Source organism: Phallusia mammillata, chromosome 1 (assembly GCF_965637545.1).
Source record: "Phallusia mammillata chromosome 1, kaPhaMamm4.hap1.1, whole genome shotgun sequence".
Classification (NCBI taxonomy): domain Eukaryota; kingdom Metazoa; phylum Chordata; class Ascidiacea; order Phlebobranchia; family Ascidiidae; genus Phallusia; species Phallusia mammillata.
Window position 1 is genome coordinate 29,915,302 of NC_137252.1, and position 20,469 is coordinate 29,935,770.

The following is a 20,469-nucleotide window of genomic DNA, read 5'->3' on the forward strand; positions in this document are numbered from 1 at the left end:
TAAATCGTCACGCAGATGTCAGACATGGAAGAGGCGGCGACTCTCGCTACCAGCATCCGTCTGGAGTTGGATAAAGCGAAGAGGAATCACGTGCAAGAGCTTAAACGTGTGCAAGACGAACTCAAGGAGGCAAACAGCAATCTCAATTCAACCGAAAGAATGGTGTCTACTCTAGAACAAGAAGTAAAAACTCTTTTATGTTATGAATTTTGCGGTTTGGTCCATTTTCACGCAAACTACTTTGCGGCCATTTCGGGGAGAAATTCACGATGTTAAACCGAATTATATAACCAATAAAATTAATATTTTAGTGCGTGTGTCGTTGTGTGACTTCGGAATATCCAACTGAATGGATTTTGGCTTCATATGTTCATTGCATTAAAAGCAAGTTACATTAGTCCAAAAGATCCACCCCTTTTTACAGTTGGGCAAAATATGTCTTGACCCTTTTTTAAACTTTAAAACCATTTGGCTTAGTGTTTATGCACAACTGTTTTACAAAAAAAACTCTTAAAGTCAAAACTGCATTTTTGCTTTAGAACTGCAAACCCATAAAATGTAAAATCTTGAAAAGACGCCTTTCCTTTTAGCTTCGAGATTACGAAAGTCGATACGAGCATGCCGCGGCCGAATCAATGGAACTGGAACGTCAGCGTCGAATGGCGGCAAACCAGGCAGTCGAGGCTCAAAATGAGGCCCGGGACCGAGCGAGGGGACTTGCGCGAGCCGAGGAACGTCTTCGCAAGGCCGAGGAAGACGTGAGTTTTGAACCCGTGATCTAAAACTTGCCTTTGTTGAATTTAGACAGTAATTCCAGACCTTTTTTCAGGATCGGAAAAAATGTAGTTTAGGAAGTTAAATTCAGAACATTGGGAAAGTTCGAAAATAGGTTAAGCATTGTCGGAATGTTGGTAATCGATTTTAAATCACTTGATTGTGTAGCGGTCACGTGTTGTTATGCCATGTTTATTTGTCAAAATGTTTTGAACAAGCAACAAGTAGTGGAAAATTGTAACTTTGGAAGAAACACCGATAGCGTTTTGTGCCTTTATACCTCCCCGTTTTTATTTAAGTGACGTATGGTTGGAGCGCCCTGACAGAAACAATTCTCTAGTCTTTATTAAATCTAATTTAAATCCAATTTTGTGTGTGTACAAATCTAGAGAAAAATTTGGGTTTCTCTTTAAAATAGGGCCATTTTAACAATCAAACGAAAATATAAATTAAACTCTTTTGTTAATCTACTTTTAAATTAGTGTCGTATTGAATACTATAGCTTGTTCGTTGAAACTGAAAGAGCACTGTCTTTGCTTTGGTGAACAAAAAAACTTGCTCCTAAAGTTAAATACTATCAGGATTTCATATTTTGGCGATTTAGCTTACTGAAGCTGAGGAGCGTTACGAGAATCTGACCAATCAGCTGCGAGAATCCGAACGCCGTCGCAAAGACGCTGAGGTCACGTGCTCTGACGTCACGTCACGCTTGGATGTGAAAGAACGCGAACTTGACGCAGCGAACAAGTTGATCAAGAAACTCAACGGAGAGGTAGGATAAAAAGATGTCCTCTATATGAATTTGAAGTGTTTTAGGGCTTGTGGTTCTATGATGACGATTTCTTTCGAAACGTTTACCCTATTAGTCGATTCATCGATAAATTTGGAAACTAAAAGAGGGCATAACGATTTTGTTTTTGGAATTTTTGGGTGTTGAATTCGAAAAGACAGCCAAAAACCAGCTTGTATAATGTACAAGAAACAGAAAAAACAAAACGTTTGGAAACTTTTATCGTCAAAATTTCTGTCCTGTAAAAAAAGCATTTTTTATAAGGTGATTTTAATTCTCTTCTGAGAAATGTAATCTCTATCCAAGTGGCTATAAAGATATTTCTTACAATTAACGTTTTTTTAGAAATTGCTTTTACCTTTACAGATTTATTCCCAAAGACTTTCAATATACTATATCATTCTTTCTTAGTTTTTTTTTCTGACCTTTTTTTGGTTAGCTTTTGTTTGGGATAAAGTAACAATCTCTTCTCTCCCAATTACACTTACCTATGTGACGTCACAGATGAACAACGCTAGTCACGTGAGTGATGAAGCTCGTCGCGCTCTGGTGGATCTTGAGGAATCGAGGAAGGATGCAAACGAGGAGGCTAATCTTCTTCGCAGTGAACTCGAAGATCTCAGGAGAAGGCTCCAAGAGGAGGAAGAGAAAGTGGAGCTGCTCAGGAGGAGAGTGAGTAAACGTGGCGCTAACTGATTGGTGGACGCCGCAATGATTTTTGGAAGGGTGATTTTCGATAAAAACTCTTTTAGATTTTTTGGCTTCTGTATTTTATTTATTTATTGTTTTAACTTTTATCAAAAAATATTAGGGAATAACAAGAAAAACTGCAACTACATAATCGGACTATCTTTTATGACATTACACAAGCATGAAATTTGCAAAACGTTAATCGCAATGAATATAGTTTTCTTCTGAAATTATTTCGAAATTTAAATTTTGTTGGGAACTGTTCAATTGTGTGACAAGACTCAATGGTTACAATAAGATTTTACTTTGTTTGACCATTTTTAAGCTAGACTTATATTTGTTGAAACAAATTGTACTTACAGTTGGAAGAGACAGACGGCGCCCTGCGTCACGAGCACAACAAGGCCAACCAAGCGGAACATGCACGTGACAAGGTGACGCAGGAATTGAACCAATCACGTGCCGAGTTGGCTGAACGCATCAACGCTCTGCAACAAACACATGATTCAATAGTTGACATGAAACACAAGGCAAGATGAAGTTTTAATTTCGAATTATTTCATTTGTGTGGTGTTTGCTTTTAAAATAAGTCTGTTTTTAAAGCTGTTGCGGTTTAATTTTAATTCCCAAGATGTTGTGCGATCAAAAATAATAGATAACTGATGGAAAAGTTGGTTTTGTTCCCTCGACTTAACGCTTTTTATATTCAAATAAATACTATGTAGATGGTTTTTAGTAATTATAAATCATTGCGAATTGTTGTCATCAATGCAAAAATGTTTGAAAAAATACTTGATTTTTGATTTTCGGACCCACAAAGAAATTTCCACCTTAACGCAGAGTAATACTGTCATAACGACACATAAATGTACACAAGTCAAAGTGATAGTCACGTACAAGCAACCAACATATTTTATCTATGTTAGCTGACCGATTACGAGGCAAGCCGTAATCAGACTTCGAGCAACTTGAGCGACGCTGAGGTCGACAAGAAAGAGGCGATAGACACCCTTCAACGTTTGACCGATGAACTGCACGACACTCGTCGCGAGTTGCGAAAAACCGAAGACGCCCTTGCCGAGGCTGAACAACAGGTTAATGACTTTTGAGAACCATTCGATTTAACCTATGACGTCATCGTACTTTGTAACATCATTAATATTTTTTAAGAATTTCATTAAAACTCTGCTTTTACTTTATGGAGTTGACGTCATAGCGACTTGCCTCTACCTCGTCACTGCAATTTAGAAATTGACATCATAGTATTTTGGAAAAATGCGTCATAGTGTTTAAAAAAATACGTCAAAACATTTAAAAAATTACGTCATAGAATTTCAAAAAAATACTTTGATGTTTTATAAGCTGGAATATAACGTCATTATGACGCACGTGTAACAACATAAGGGCCGGTAATGTACTGATGCTAAAATTAAAAAAAACAATTACTTATTTTTTCAGTTCCAGTCAACCCGAGAACAGGTTGAAGAGCTCCAGGAGGATTTAGAGTCGGAAAGGAGGAAAAACAAGCTCTTGAAGAAGGAAGTGGAGCAGCTGAAAGATCAGATCGATGATCAGAATCAGGAAAAGAAAAAAACTGAAGATAAAAAGGAAGCTTTGGAAAATCAGGTAAATGGAATAAAATTATGTAAAATAAAATTGGAAAAAAAGTCTAGTTAAAAACCTAATAATGAAATCATTAAACAAAAAATAAAACAAAAAAATAAACATCATACCACTAAGGCAATCATTAGACTGCAAATGCTATGGTATATACGTCGCCACCTGTTTGCTATGTAAGTGCCAGTATGTTGGGCAAACAAAAAACAAATTTTGTACGCGTTGGTCGGGTCACCGCACCATCTGGAACACCTTTCAAACGAACAACTTTAGCCAACACAGCGACAACGCATCGTTGTGTCAACATTTTGCTATACGGCATACCGCCATTTATGAAAAAAAAACGACCTTGCAAAATGCTTCGAGGTGACCTTTGTTGAAAGTCCTGACGTGGATCTTTTAGATCAGGCCGAAGCAAAATGGCTTAAGTTAACCGGTGCTTCCATAAACATCCAAAAAATGTTATTGCCCCAAATCCGCTAGTGTGCGTCCTGTTGCATTTGCTGCACCAACAAATGCTCGATTTCTATTCTTCTGCTGTGACTATTTTCCATTGCCGGGTGTTTCTATTTTATCTGCGCCTTTGTGCCCAAAGCTGTGCCGTGCGCGCCTGGTAAAGATAAGACGTGGCTCGCTGTTGGGTCAACAGTCTAACGTTGCTTGTATAAAAGTAATACCGTTACCATGAAAACCCAAATTTTGAGACAATAGCTTGTGACTGGAGTCTAAACAAACTGGTATGGCTGGAAAATTTCAAGGTATTATTGCTTGAACACTGGTTTTATTGCTTGTGAAGGTTTCGTTGCTGCAAGACGAACTGAAACAACGTGCTGACTGGTCGGACAAAAAAGTATCAGAGATGAAAGATGAGATTAAGAAGTTGGAAAAAGATCTTAAGCGAGCTGAGGAAGAACTGGAACGTTCGGAAATGGAGAAAGATCGTTTGGAGGATAAGGTACGGATCGTGTTGATCAAATATGTTCATTATTCCTTACTCAAATAGAATCACTAAGCAATTCTTTTGTTGGCATAAACAGATTATGAGTAAAATCTAAAAAAATGTGTTAAAATGTGTTAACCCTAATGTTAAGTAAACTGCAGACAGTGCACAGTTGTTGCTTATAGGTTTAAACACATTGACATTTATTAGAATAACCCTGAAATGTTTCCTTAATTTAATAAAATTGACAGACAGGTGACTGATAAACATAAAAAAACACATGCAAAATATTTGACACCTAAAGGAGTTGATCAGGTGGTAGCCCATGGGTATTGCTACATTAATAAATTCGCCATGCATTCATAAATGTACAACTGTGTTGCAATACGAAAATCTTAAATAAACCAAGTTTTATGTGTCATGTCAAAATGGTTATGGCTTCAAATCCCAATGCTTTATGTGTAATACTCGTTTGTTCAAGCTTTTTTGTACAGTGCAAGCTTATCAGAAAGCAGACAGATTTGAGCTTGCAAGTTGCGTTTTGAGTACTCTCAAATCATATCGAATAGAAAACATGCATTGATACATCTCAATAACTAATCAAATAGGATTTCGTTAACCACGTGGCATACCAGGGGTTGCCTACACCTTGTTTGTGTATTTGTATTTCGTGATGTAATCACCAACTCAAAAAAACCTTTCACGGACTCGTGATGAAAAACACTCTCGTGAACGACCACAACGTTTTCAACAATCTGACACACTCATTGTGATTTCAGTTGTCTAAGATTGAAACCGACGGAGTTGAAGAACAGAAAGAAAACGACGCCGCTCTTCGCAAGGAGATGCAGCAACTGCGCGATACGCTGGACGACCGCACGCAACAGGTCTACGCGGCCGAGGACACCATCTACCGGCAGAAAGAAGTGGTGAGTTTTGTCGCTAGATGGCAGACAAGAAGCATGTACTATATAGGGGAGGTTTCTGTTAAGGTTTAGATAAATGTAAACAGATTGTTTCCAGGTTTTAGGGGTTCAATATTGTGGAATATGTTTATATAACTTAGAACAAAGTAAGTGTTACAGGATGTATTTGTATGAAAGATTAGGAAAATAAAATAGGCAAACGGGATTAAATTGCTGAAACTGGAATTTGTATTTGCTTCCATAAATTTGCCGAAACAAGAGTTTGCATTTACAGCGTGTTGTAAATCCAAAAAGCTTAATTAAATCAAAATTTTACGGACCACTTGAAACCATTCCACTAACCCCTTTACAGTATGCGAGTGGTTTTAAACTGCTGAACACTTCAAAGTGTTTGTATTTTCCAATTTCATCAAACTGTCGCATATCCAGTGTACATATATGCTGTGTGCTGAAATGTTGTACACAAATACACTGATTAAACAATAGCTCCCAGTTTGCAACAGAAGTACACTGGTACCGCTGCTTAAACAGACACCGCCATGCACTGTAATGATGACCGGCCACCGCGGAGACATTATTTCTGTACGTTGACAGATCGAAAGCAAATACCCCCTGTTTGTATTAGCTCCGACGCTATGCTACGTTTGGTTTTTTACTTCTCAGGTTACAGAGTCTATTTTCGGCTTTAGCACTGCACGTTGCCCCTTTATCGCTTGTTGGTCGATATGTCTGTCAAACGGACGGCGTTTTTTGGCGTGTTTCGTTTGTTAAGCCTGTCCCCAGGAAATTTGGGTTTAAGTCTCGGGGTTGATGATCTGCGCTTGAACGTCCAGTATCGCTTTTTGTCTTTGCTATGTGCGAATATTTAACATTTTTGTGCATTTTCGTTGTTTACGACGTTAGCGCTGAACTACGATGGGTTAGTCATCAAACGGTTTCTATTTGAATAAGGCTCCGAAAAATTCCAAAATTTTATGATGGAATTTTATAATCTGAGTAGATTTGTACACACCGGTTGGTTGTCTTTGGTCCCGAGTTTTGCACGTTTTTTTGCCTAAAGTAAGTTTTTACTATGAAATCTGCTGTTGTTTGGAGTTTAAATACAAACTATACTATAGCAGCACTAAACAAAACAGATTGACTAAAACAGTCTTACGTCGACACCAAATTCTTCAGTTTCTTTGGACCAAAACGTCACTATTGAGTGGTTGTAGCACCTAAACCCATAAAAGCTTGCGGCAATAGTAAGATGATGCTGGAATTTGTAATTTTAGCGATTGCTCTTTCCATACCTTCTATTGAGAGTCATTTTAACGTGGCAAAGTAATCACAGCCGCTCGTATTTTTGCCGCAAAGTTTTTTTTTCGTGCTTGGACACACAGTGGTGTGTGTCGCTAACAGTGACCAGTGCCAATGTGTTGCAGTGACCGTTTCAAAGCAGGAAAGGTAAAAATCCACATTATTGCCTACTGTAAGAATCAGTCGCCAATATTTGTTTGTTTTATGACTGTAAGTTACCATCTACGACGTTACTGCTTCGTTCCTATTTTTAGACTAGCTTGCGTTGTTTTACTAATGTACCTATTACTGATTTCTATAACTGACTTCAAGGATTGGATTGACTGCTTAAGAAAAACATCCCATGTGTGTTTTACGACAATAAGTTACCGCCCACAGAAATGGTATTTTTATGTATTTTTTATGTTATGTGGTTACAAAGTGTTTTTAATGCTGTGTTGACCTATAACAGGTTTATACTCAGTTCACGGAATACTTAAAACTAATATGAATTGAACACTTAAGGAAAACCGCCATAACCGTAAAAAGCCGTACAAACATTCACCAGACATAATGGTGCTTCCCTAGTAGCCTAATCGTTTCCTCGTAACACAATCTTGCTTAATCCGACTGAAACCCACTATCAGGGCATTCACCCCTATGTGTAAATGGCACCTGTTTATACGGGAAAGTTTGCACTTTGTACAACAGGCTGTGCTAACTCGTGTCGTTTTGTTGACTGATTTGTGGGCGTTTCCGTGCCATGTCTGTTGACTGCGTTGTGACAGACTACAAGACTACAGAAAGCACACTCCCAAATTTTCTAGTCGGCGATATTTCTTTGATGGTTAAAACTTAAACTTCACTGCAAAGTCTTCTAGGTAGGTCCATCGACATCAGCTGTTAAACACGAAGAATCTAAAAATTAAATTTCATACGAAACGACACAAACGTCTTTGCGTAAAAACGAGCTAAGAAATATCACATGTCATGCTTTTGGCTAGAAACAATCTGTTCCAGCAACTCCTTGTTCATGGAAAATACTTTGCGCATCTCACTAGAGCTCAGGTTTAGGTTAACTTTTACTTACAGCTGGGATTTGATTGTCATTATTTTCCTTGTAATTGTTAAAAAAATCAGACAAAATAAGGTCTCAATCTAAAAACAAAGTTACAATAATGGTTTCTAGGCCTTTAAAATAAGGACAAATCTTAGAAATAAGGAGAGTATGGCAACCATGTTTATAAGCAATGGAATACCAGAGGTATGTAGTCACCTTTCAAGCGTTTATAAAAGCCAAGTTTGTTGTTGTTGGGAACGTCTCGTCGCTCACTGAGATTTTAACCTGAAAAGGGGGATAATCCGTCGTCACAACCTTTTTGACCAATTTTGGCCCAATACACACAAAACGTTTCTTCAAACTCGAGTACTCGAAAAGTAGCAGCACGGTAAATCAGGGAAAAATCATTTCTCCTTGTTCCAGCTTTCCAGGTGAAGTATTCCTGACGCTTTTTATCACGTAATCCCAACAATAAATTTAAATGTCATTTTAAGCTTGCGCCAATAAACTGTAAGTGACTCATGTCTTTTAAGGACACAGGATAAACTTTACCAAATTTTAATCCAGGGAGTTTTTTGAGTATTGTGTTCTCAGATTAGTCCGCTTCCGGGGGTAGGGTATTCCTAACTATTACTATTGTTGTTGTTGCAATATATGTCATTAGAAACTGGAGTAAAAGCGTTTCTGTTAAGTTATAGACTCGACTGGAGTAAAGCTCTATAGTTTATGAATTCGAGTCAACAAAATTTTAGTTTACAACCTCCACTGACGTTAACATTGAAATACCAGAGTAAACCTAACCAATCATGTTTTTAATGTACTCGACTTGAGGCAACGCAAAAATAAATGTTGACAAAAAACTCGTCTCGAGTGAACTCAAAAATAAATGTTTTTTATGCACTCCACTGAAGTTTGACCCGTCAAAAACTTACTGACGTTAACACAAAAATCCTTAAGTAAAATCAAGCAAACATGTTTTTCATGAACTCGACTGGAGTTAAACAATCTATGAACTCGACAAATTTTTATCTTGCAACCTAAACTGGCGTGAACCTCAACAGTTATGTGACTCGACTTGCCTTTAATTCAACCATGATTGTTTTTCATGGACCAAACGGGATCAAACTCAACAAAGACTGTTTTGATAATGACTTGTGAATTAGTTTTCCTGGACATACATTAACAACAAGACTTGACTAATGTGCACAAGGAGGTTTAGTTAAGTGCGGTAAAAGCTTATGTACTTTGGCTGACTTATGCAAGGTCTTGAGGTTGTTTATTAAAAGGTTGTAATATAAGGATCAATTGTGGCCAATATATCGGAAATTGCCTCCCGAACTCTGTTAAAACTCGAGACAAGGTTTCAAATCTTACAACACTTTCATTGTGGGCGGATATTACCTACTTCCACATAATGATAAACGAAATACAATCGAACAAAACATGTGTAATTGGGAAGAACTCAGGAAAATCGGTCTTATCTTGCCTGGAATTGCCCACATATGTAACAGCAGAATAGTTAAATTGAGATTTAATACTAGATGTAATTGTGTTGGCTTTAATGCACTGTTTAAATGCTGGCCAGTTAATTGTGTTTCATTGTTAAGTTGCCCTGTCTTGTCTCACATACAAAACTAACGTTAAGTAATAACCGTGAATCGCAGAAAACGAGTAACATAAAACAATCGGTATTTCCTTTTCTCTGTGTAATTCCTTTTACTTCTGCCCTTCGATAATTCTAGTTTCGATGTCAGGGATCAATGTGTAATACCGAACAACTGTGTCATCGTTATACGACCGCCACTGTTTCTGCGAACAGATATTAGCTATAGGTTTGTCGTAATAGCGGATGTTACAACTTCTTTTCTACTTCCAAAGTGAAGCTCTAGTATCAGCCGCTTTGATTTTCGAGAAGTTGTCAGTGAAGCAAAGTAGCTATGTTTGACAATCGGGATTTTTTCATGAATTATGTTGCGTAACGACAAAACGTGTCAAATTAGCTGTTTCGGTTGAGTTAAAAACGGTTGAAAGAGTAGAACTTATGATATTGTTTGACACGTTCCACTAAATTTTGAGTATTTATCGTTATTCGTGCAGTAGTCATGCAATATTCGTTAAATGTTAGCCCATTTCAGAGTGGGATTATTAGCCTTCCATCATTATGTTAAGTCGAAAAGTGACTGTTGCTCTATTAACTTCGCTACTATACAGTGTTTGGCATTTATACCAGCAGAAACAACTATGTTGCAAAACGAAAAGGCATATAGAAGATTCAAAGGTCATATCATTTACAAAATTGTAACTGGTGTATATCTATGTCCTATCCCTCTTCACCTACTTGGTCATTCAAGTTCGAGTTTGGTAACTTTTTTATCCAAAAAATATTATAAAATAGGCAAAGGTAATTTTGAAAAGTACGTATTGGAAATCCTTACGAAAGTTTGCAAAGCAATGCACTATCCTGATGATTTCCCTTCCAAAAATCCACTAAAGCATTCCCGGCTTTCGTAATTTGATGACGTCACAATGTTCAATAATTTGCGCGTGACGTCACGTGCGTCCCGGGCCAAAACGTCGCCAAAGATTTTCTCCAAAGCCGCGACGCTGTTTCGAAATCACACAACAAAAATTGAAACTTCGACTTTAAAAGTTTTCCTATGTTTACCGAAAGGACGCTTCTCCATTTAACTGTGTCGTCCAGCCCTGCATTTGTTTGCCCAGGACCGTCGAGGTCTAAAATCAGAAGCTGGAATTCTTGCTTTAAAGATAACTTTTTTATTATTTTTTGACGCTAATGAGAAAAGGCTAAACCAGATATCTAATGTTTTTTATCCAAGCGGTGGTAATGTAATCCACATATTTTGGCAATGTTTTATCTTTATTAGCATTGTCAATTTTTTATCAAAGCCTTAATTAAGGGTTTTATCTAGAGTTGTCGGAAATATTTAGATACGGATGGTTGTAAAAATATCCTGTAAAGTTAGCTTTCCCTCGTTCACATGTCGAATATTCGCAGAATTTTGATTTTCATTCCTACTTTTCGGGTATATCTGGTTACAATCTTTCAACCTTTTTCCCCTTCCACATTTCCGACAATATGTGTCAAATTCATTATGGGTCCCCTTCCCTGAAGGGGACACATATTGTTTTTATCCATATTTTTTTTTCTTTTTTTCTTTCTTTCTTTTTTTCTTTTTTTCTTTCTAACGCTGATTTGTTCCCACGTTTTGGTCAAGAAAGAAAGATTCAAACTCTTTCAAATTTACCCACATTATAGATATTGGTCTAAAGATGGTCCATGTGAATTTTGACCCCGTTTGATCCCTCGGTTCACCCACAGCCCCCCAAAACGTAATTTTTTTTAAAACGGCTATACTTGCTAAAGTACTTCATTTAGGAGTTATATGCTTTGTTGTTTGGTGCAATATAAGGTATTTCAAAGAATTTTGTACCTTAAAAAAAGATTTACCCATTTTCACCCCTTAAACCCCAAAATATTCGTTTCTGTCTGACGCTGGTTTGTTAAATGCGTTTGGTCAAAAAAGAGTGCTTTAAACTTATTCAAATTTGCACAGATGTTAGTTATTGTCCTGAATTTGACCCTCCTGAAGTTTGACTCCAAACGACCCAGCGGTTCACCCACAGGCCCCCAAAATGAAAAAAAATTAAAAATGGCTGTACTGACCCAAGTACATAATCTGAGGGTTTCATGCTTTGTTGGTTGGTGCAATGTAAGCTATTCTAAAGAATTTTGTAACTTTTTATTGGATTCACCCATGTTTACCCCTTAAACCCCAAAATAATAAGTTTTAGGCCAGAAATACAAGTCCTAATGTGCTGAAATGTTAAACAATTGTTTGCAGTAGGTTATTCGTTTAGTAATTAAAAATTTGCCTTAATCGGCCAAATAGTTACTTTTACAGTCCATAATATGTGTACACTGTCAGTCAGATAGAAGTCTCAACTCTCAAGGTATTCACTTGTTTACGATTAAGGCGAGTGAATGCAGCGGGAGTGCTCAGCTTGACGTCCGGACGGACGTTTTACGAGACAGTCGTGTTGGTGATTAGAAATCAGCTGTTTTTGCGCAGCCATGCTATGTCGTTTTATTAAGTTATCAAGCTCATTTTCAGTTTTGTGTTTAAAAACTGACCTTTAACGACAATATCAAGGTCAAAGCATGAGATTAAATTGAAAGTATTTTTCCTGTTCTTATTTACTGTTTTTTGTAATTATATGACAATAATGATGCAAAAAAATACAGACATAACTTTTGAAGTTGGGTTAGGGCTAAAGTTGGTTAAGTTTTTCCTTTAGAATCTAAAAATAACCAGGATGTTTGTTTACCATAAATCCGCACAAACGCGCGTGTGGGGACCCGTTTGTTTTTGCTTGCAAAAACAATCATACGTGTAGATCGAATGATGTGTGTATTAAATTGGTAACAATGATTGTGCCCTATTTTTACTGTTACCAAATCGCATATGTGTGGGGACCCATTAGAATATGCTTGCAGAAACAATTATGTTATAAAGTGCCAGGAAAAAGATAGGGACCCAATGAAATGTAGGTGCCAAATATATATCCATTATAAATATAGTAAATGGTATATGTGATGCATCATTAAATATGATGTAGTATATATAAACTGGCAATATATTGGAAAACCACTATCCTAGTTTTTTTTTACTTTACTTCATTTAAAACGATCTCGACAATCAGAACATGGCATTAAAACTCGGTATGTCAAGTCTTTACTGAAAGTTGTATAATATTACGTTGCACTTGTAATGTTGTAACGTCCTTTAACGTTAGGGTTCCGACTATTCTAATGCTAATATTGACTTGTGTTCTGGGTTTTATGATTTTTGCATGGTAGGAGGCCTGGTTGTGTTTGCCTGTGTCGCTCGTATAGTGCCTGTAATACCCCCTAATGCTGTAATTCTTTCAACTAAGAACAATTTCAAGTATTTCACCTAACCCGGAGTTGACCTGAGCAAAAAATCTCTCTCGGTTTTTATGGGCATCGTTGGAATCGTAAACCTCCTTTTTGTGACGAAAGATTAGTACATGTTGCTTATGTTTTCATAGCAAATGTGTATAATGTGTTCACAGTCCCGCTCACGGTTTTACTGTAGCTTACAATTTAACCCATGTAAGTTAATTATAATGCAAATGACATCATTATGTGCAGCAAACAACCAATTGGAAGGCCAAGTGAGTTGCCGTTATTCTCTTTTTTCTGTTTTAATCCTCAAACTTCAATATCAGTCCATTAAAGCTTTATCGGCCAGGCAATGCTTTGGGGGATCTTATGTTATCTTTCAATCCACTCTTTATAATTACGTGAAATTTGAAATTGGTAAACCAACGAATAAGTTACTTTTTTAAGTTCGAACTTGTTTTTAAATCTTCATGGAACATCCAACAATGAAATAAGCTATATATGTTAAAAACCCGAACAAATGCCGATACTGTTGTCGCTGTTTTGCAAAGCCGGCGTCTTAAAATATTTTTACATGCGCTGTGTCACGGTTATAATTCCGACAATTGCTACATGGCACTGTATACTTTTGTGTTTACATGCGATTATTTTGGCCAATGACTCTTTCGGACTTATATGTCAACCTACATAGCTTTGCTGTTTTGGGTTACGACGTATGCGTTCAATGCTTTTCCCATTATCTTAGACATATGTTATGATGAAACGTACTCTCTGGGGTGTTACGAAGTGGCTCCAAAAGCTTGTAAAGTTTACAGAGTCTACCCTGATATCATTCCAATACTTACTATTGTGTTCTGTCTCCTAAAGCAATTTTAGACAAACTTACATGATAACTCTTACCCTGTGACTGTGAAAGATTATGAGCAAATTGAAACGCTTAAACCTAGAATTCAAGGAAGGGCTTTGTCGTGGTAATAGCTTCGCAAGCCTTTTTTTCGAGTATTTTTTAAGAAACACTTGTTTAAATAGTGAAAACTCGCTACATTATTTGTTAAGGTTACATTATTATTTTCTATTTTGGTAATTTTAACACTAGATCGCTTGTTACGTATGTTTGGGCCATACTTTTTTAAAAAATATTATTTTGCAGTTTGACATGTTTTTACAATATACATCTTAACTTTATTTTGCGTTCAGATTACCAAAAGAAATATTGCACGTGTAGTGCCTGTTTTCAGCAATAGAACTAAAACCATTTAATTGATAATCAAATTAGTTGTTCTGCAAGAAGTGGTACGCGTGGCAGTACAGAGCGTCCAAGTGGTACGAGATCGTAAAAAGGTTGGGAACCCCTGGGTTAGAACAGCAGTTTTTAAATTGCTTCCTTTTACGAGGCCTTGTTCTTTTTAATGGTGAATAATAGCATTTTCCTGCAGTTATTTAATCGAATTTAGATCGAACAAATTGCAAAATCGTTTGTCTTTCATAAAGTTTATTTCGTAAAAGTGAATAAATGTGTGCAAAACGCGAGAAAAAACAGTAGCAATGCAATTTTACAATAAAACAAAAATCTATATATTTTGAAACACAAAATATCGGGTGGCCCTTTTTCACATAGTTTCATATTTATGCTGATAGGGGTGCGTAAAATTTTGGGATTGGGTTTTAGCACGTTTTACAGGGCAATGGTAACGACTTTGTTTCCGAATCCGACTCAAATACAATTGGCAGTGACTTTTAACTGTAAATATCAAGAACACACAAAAGAGACAAGATAGCAAAAGCATAGAAGTAACAGCTAAAATACTTAATGAGCATACACAGTCGTTTTAAATATTGGCAAAGTCAAGGACAAGCTGACGTGAAGATTTTAAGAGGGTTCCGGTCACAACAATCGACATATTAATTTGATACGTGCGTCCTCTAAACCTACCCGTATTCAAGTCCCACTTGCTGCGTATGCGTACAGCCACGTGCAAGAGTTTAAAACGCCACATTTGATGTAGAATAAATATCACAAAGTATTAACTGTGGCCTGACAGCCGACTTCGAGGCGTGATAGGGATTTCGCTTACTAGCGACACGGTGCGGGCTTTTTGCGACGTCTCGCTGTCTTGTGAAGACGTTCTTTCTGTGCTGTTTCCGTACTCGTTGAAGCTCTGATGGCGCTGCTTTCGTTTAAGCCACCGCACACGCAACAAAGCCACAACTACAGTACATACAAGAGCGACTGCCAGCGCCACAACAGCGGTTGTGAGGTTCATGATTTCTTGGGCCGAGTGTTCGTTATCTTTTTGACCGGTTTCGAGTATCGTAACTCCCGTCAGGACGTTCTCGCATCGTGGGCCTTCGTAATCGCCCTTGCACATGCATATACTTGTATCGATCAAGCCGTCAAAGTCTTGGACCAGGCGTCTGCATGTTCCGCCATGCATACACTTGTTGGCGTCCTTGTCCCTGCAGCTGGTGTAGAGTGAAGCTTCGAAGGGACCTTTAACTTTGAGACTTGTCGTCCCCTTTGCCACATTACCATCAGCGTCGCGTACGGTGCATGTGTAGTTGCCGATATGGAGGTGACTTGCTTTGAACATGACGAAGCTGTCGGCGGGATCGTTGATATTGACTTCAATCCCGGCCATGCGATGATATTCCGTGTTCACATCCAGTTGGTCTTTCTCCCAACGCACCTCTTTCACCCTCCACCATGCGAGGTCGACTTTGCAGTAAAGAATCGAAAAGGAGTCGCGGAAAAATGTCTTCTCTGGCTCCATCGACACACGCATAGCGCAATTCCCACCGTAAGATCCGCAAAGCTGCTTCCAGACCCGTTGTCGCAACTTTGTACGTTTTCCAGAAACCGGCGGCTCAAGGGCCTCAAATCTCCGGGGACTTGATGGTTGCTGACTCGGGGTCAACAGTAGGATGTAGCTTTCAGTTGCACTAAGCGATCCCATACAGTCCGCGGTGGTCTGTGCGCTTGCCGTCACCTCGATCTCCTCATTAACTCGCAAATAACCACTGTTTCTCTCCCAAACTTGTCTGACAATAAATCTGTAAACAAATAAATTATGTTAAGTATAAAAATTAGCGTTAAATGTAGGTTGTGCATAAATTTTATTTTCTTATTTACACACGTGATGATGTCACTCTACACTCAAATGATATTGTAATGGATGTCTTTCCATTTGACCATGATTGATTTTTAGACATTTATTGTTTTTCTAATAGGAAAAAATAAAAGAGGCTTTTAATTTTGTCAACTACTAAATACGACACATTCACATAACAATTCATATTAAACATGAAAAACGACCATGTTTGGGGATTAATAGGGGACTGTGACAAACGTTCGAATTGGCGACCCCATGCAGAGCTTATAATCCTTTGGTATCGTCACTAGTATGCCCAAATATGGATAATAAAAACGAAAGGCAACTAAACCTTTAATGGCTTCCGAAAGGTAATTATTAATCCGGGATATCTGTTGTAACTTTATCGTCTTTCGCGCTGTTGGGTTTTAATCAAAGTAGAAATATGCGATCACGAAAGACATAAACCTCAAGTAACATCTTCAATTGTTTTCAATTGTTACGAAACGTTGTCAATTGCGTTTTATCGTTGCATCACGCAAAGAAAACCAATTTAAAAGGACTACCAAAATTTAAGTGAATTTTTGAGCTTTTCATAAGATGTAATCATTTTTTTGAATTACGTTTAGAAATTGCTCAAAAATTTTGTAACCCGGTATTGGTGGAAATGAAAAAGAACATTTTTCGTTTATTTACAGCTCCCTGTCGTTACTATTTGCGCGCAAGTTATAAAAGCAATTTGATTTAATTTGGGGCTAGGTATTACATTCTTCAGTCTCTTGACGTGTAAGAACATGAAAAAAAACAGGAGGTATACTTTACGCTTGCCACTGTTGTGTAGCTCAACAAAACGCGTCACAAAACCAATAAGGAACGGAATTTGCCATTTGTGTTTACTTTGTCGTCGCCGTTGAAGCTTATATTGGAACGTTGCTCGCAGAGTTTTACACACAAGAAAATGTGCAAACCTTACATATAGGATAATGTTTCATTTTTTTTAGTTTTTATGCTGACTTTGGCACGTGGGAAGATTTTGGTTAGTTTCTGTTACCTATAGAACCGGTTAGAATTTGTTTAAGTTGTAAATTAGATGCAAATTTGCATGTTTGTCAGAGCCAAGTTAATTAATTATTTCTGATGTAATAATGATATGACATGACCGCCTTGCAACACTGTGTTAACATATGAGCGAAATCAACAAACATAAAAACACTTAATATGGAACAAATGTTGCTTTTAACAAGCCTTGAGGGTTGTTTCTCACATCAAACACGCCATCAACAAATGTTTGTGAAAAAAATTACATTAAAAAAGGGTGACAAAAACCATTACCACGTTATGGTGCTTGGTTTCACTGGTAAAGCGCCGCGCGGGACACGAAAATTTAATCCCCAAATTGGTACTAAAACCGGCGACAATCTAAAGGTTGGGTGGTATCATGTGGCCCCACTTGTCCGATGATGCGAGCCAAATACCGGGTTGCATCACTATAGTCATTACGTTTTAATGTGGAAACCCGAGAGCTTACCCGCCTGTCGCATTAAACCGGTTAAAACCGGATATTCGTAAGTGAAAATTTCACCCAAATTTACCGTCGCAAATACGTATTTTTTTCGATTTAGGTATTACTAGGTGATGTGGCCCGCTAAAACCCTTGTACCGTTGGAGAATAAAAAACTTAAAAACCTAAAAATTGTTGATCGGTCCGACCCCACGTCCCCAATTCAAAGCTTAAAAACAAACAAAAAATATTCTGGCAAAAGATGTTATATTTGAGGTAGTAAAAACAATCAAATTCAGCGACATCGGTTAAACACCACCGTATATCACAAGCGCGCCGCGAAATTCCTTAACTGGAACTTTAGGAATGCAGTTAATTATATACTTTTCTTGCGCTACTGTCCGTCTCTGTTCAGCCTCACCACACTTACTTTAGTTTGGGGCAAGAATTTTATACCCCTCCCACCGGCTTAACCCATGGTTTGGGTGACTTATTAATTTAAGACGTTAATTTTTACACCCAAACTGAACGCACCTTTATATAGATGTCGAAGCAGTTTTTTAGCTGGATTTGCGTAAACTTTTTAGCTCATTTTCTTGCAACCATGCAGTAAGGTCACGTGCGTAGCAACGGTTGGTTGACTTTGATAGAGGTAGTTTTAGCATTCTTACCTTTTGCCGGTTTCGCTGTCTGTTTGAAGCGGCGTTGCCAGAACCACAACGTGTTCTTCACGAAGCTGAGCAAGTCTCCGTTCCTGTGCTTTTCTGGCTATCTTCGGTTTAGGGCAAATTCCATGTGCATATGCAAAAAGAAGATTGAACAAAATTGCCGTTTTCAAAATCCTCATACTTTTCTCGTTAGTAATAGCTATATACCTTAGCAAAAGTATGTTTAGTTTCTAGTCACCTGAAACCAGGTGGTCGGTTTTATACTTTCCACACAGCTTGCCTTTTTCTACCGGCTTAAAACTCCCTTTTTCAACATTTTTGACGCAAGGTGGCGCAACGCACACAGGGGTGCCGGGTTTTTGCGGTTGCTTAACGACCGATCGCCTCTACCACGCGCTGATTTGTTTTGGTGACAACCGCCCGTCAAAACTTTCGAGATTACCTTCAGGGTGCGTGTTGGTTTTGTGCTTCGTGACGTTTGCACTACAAACACCATTCAGTACTTGATTGCGTTTGTTTCCGTAACGTCTTCTTTATCTTGCGTTTGTCGTATACTCGATATTAATTATTTTACTTGCTCTGTGGCAAAGTCGACAAAAAAAGCATTCAAAGTAAAATTTGGGCTTAATGATATAATGTATGTGTCGGTTGACGCTTTTTAACTAATTTTTTTTGGTTTATTTTGTGTTTTAACTTGTATCAGTTCTTAGTGCAGCCAAAACAATGTATGCAAAGATAGTTAAGAGGAACATTATTGTGAGTTTTTATTTAAGTCTTGCATTTTTGGACCTCTTGCGTTTTATAACCAACCATTAGAATTCAATGCAAACTTTTACAACGTCAGAATACGCGATGCAAAACATTTTACGTATATCTTCAATGAGTCGATAATATTGTCCTTATTGAATTTTTACCCACTTCGAACTGCTCAACGAATCTATGTGTCCAAATGTTGCATAACGTGTTACATCACAAAAATCGTCTTTGAAGTAACCATCGGCATTCCATGCTCCTTTCATTCATTCATGGAGAGTGACTTTCTCCGAGTAGATCATCTTTTGTGGCTTCTTGGGCTGTCATTGAAGTGTCAACATTTCTGTCATCGCTAGCTTTGTGTGAAAAGTTGCTGTAGCGAATGTCTTAAAGATTCTATTTAGCGGGTGGTGGTAACCAAGTTTCGCCAATTGTTAACGTGTCAAAATATGTGCTGTTAAAATGGGTAACTATATTCGTTCTATTTGCTTTTGTTGCAATAATCCTATTTTTTCTATGATTTGCGGCACTAAAAATATGTACGCAAATTTCTCCAACTTGTACCAAACAAGTAGCAAAATAAAACCTTTGAATTATAATTTCATGCAAGTTGACCATTTTTATTATGGGTCCCCTTCCCTGAAGGGGACACATATTGATTTTACTCAAAATGTTTTTTGTTTTTTTTCTTTTTTTTTCTTTGATTTTTCTTCTCCCCAAAGTTTGTCCGACTCGTTTTTCCATCAAATCCTTGATGGATTTGGCTGAAATTTACACAGATGGTAGATGTAGTTATGTAGATGTGCATCCCACTTTGTTTTTGTTGATAACCCCAGTATTTACCCCCCTAGCCCCCTAAAATGGGTATTTTCCCCCGAAGTTTGTCCGACTCGTTTTTCTATCAAATGTTTGATGGATTCGGCTGAAATTTACACAGATGGTAGATGTGGTTATGTAGATGTGCATCCCACTTTGTTTTTGTTGATAACCCCAGTATTCACCCCGCTAGCTCCCTAAAATGGGTATTTTCCCCCGAAGTTTGACTGACTCGTTTTTTTATCAAATGTTTGACGGATTCGGCTGAAATTTACACAGATGGTAGATGTAGTTATGTAGATGTGCATCCCACTTTGTTTTTGTTGATAACCCCAGTATTTACCCCCCTAGCCCCCTAAAATGGGTATTTTCCCCCGAAGTTTGTCCGACTCGTTTTTCTATCAAATGTTTGATGGATTCGGCTGAAATTTACACAGATGGTAGATGTGGTTATGTAGATGTGCATCCCACTTTGTTTTTGTTGATAACCCCAGTATTTACCCCGCTAGCCCCCTAAAATGGGTATTTTCCCCCGAAGTTTGACTGACTCGTTTTTTTATCAAATGCTTGATGGATGTGGCTGAAACTTATACAGATGGTAGACATAGTTATGTAGATGTGC

The 20,469-nt window shown here is 37.8% G+C and overlaps 2 protein-coding genes across 6 annotated transcripts in view; one reads left to right on the forward strand and one right to left on the reverse strand.

Annotated features, from left to right (window-relative positions):
• The window catches only part of LOC145205902 (uncharacterized), a 73,897-nt gene that overhangs the window by 26,100 nt on the left and 27,328 nt on the right, over positions 1-20,469 (forward strand). For all 5 annotated transcript variants that reach the window (XM_080078485.1, XM_080078488.1, XM_080078487.1 and 2 more), the window contains 9 exons: positions 16-183; positions 591-758; positions 1,379-1,546; positions 2,069-2,236; positions 2,617-2,784; positions 3,181-3,348; positions 3,713-3,880; positions 4,668-4,826; positions 5,591-5,740. In XM_080078485.1, the coding sequence (XP_079934611.1) occupies positions 16-183; positions 591-758; positions 1,379-1,546; positions 2,069-2,236; positions 2,617-2,784; positions 3,181-3,348; positions 3,713-3,880; positions 4,668-4,826; positions 5,591-5,740 (1,485 nt within the window). The remainder of the gene's footprint in view (positions 1-15; positions 184-590; positions 759-1,378; positions 1,547-2,068; positions 2,237-2,616; positions 2,785-3,180; positions 3,349-3,712; positions 3,881-4,667; positions 4,827-5,590; positions 5,741-20,469) is intronic.
• On the reverse strand, positions 14,545-18,491 carry LOC145232902 (uncharacterized). Its single transcript, XM_080097579.1, has 2 exons — positions 18,282-18,491; positions 14,545-16,071 (listed from the first exon to the last, which is right to left on the reverse strand). Exons 1-2 carry the CDS (start codon positions 18,455-18,457, stop codon positions 15,045-15,047), a joined length of 1,203 nt encoding a protein of 400 aa, XP_079953705.1. The 5' UTR covers positions 18,458-18,491; the 3' UTR covers positions 14,545-15,044.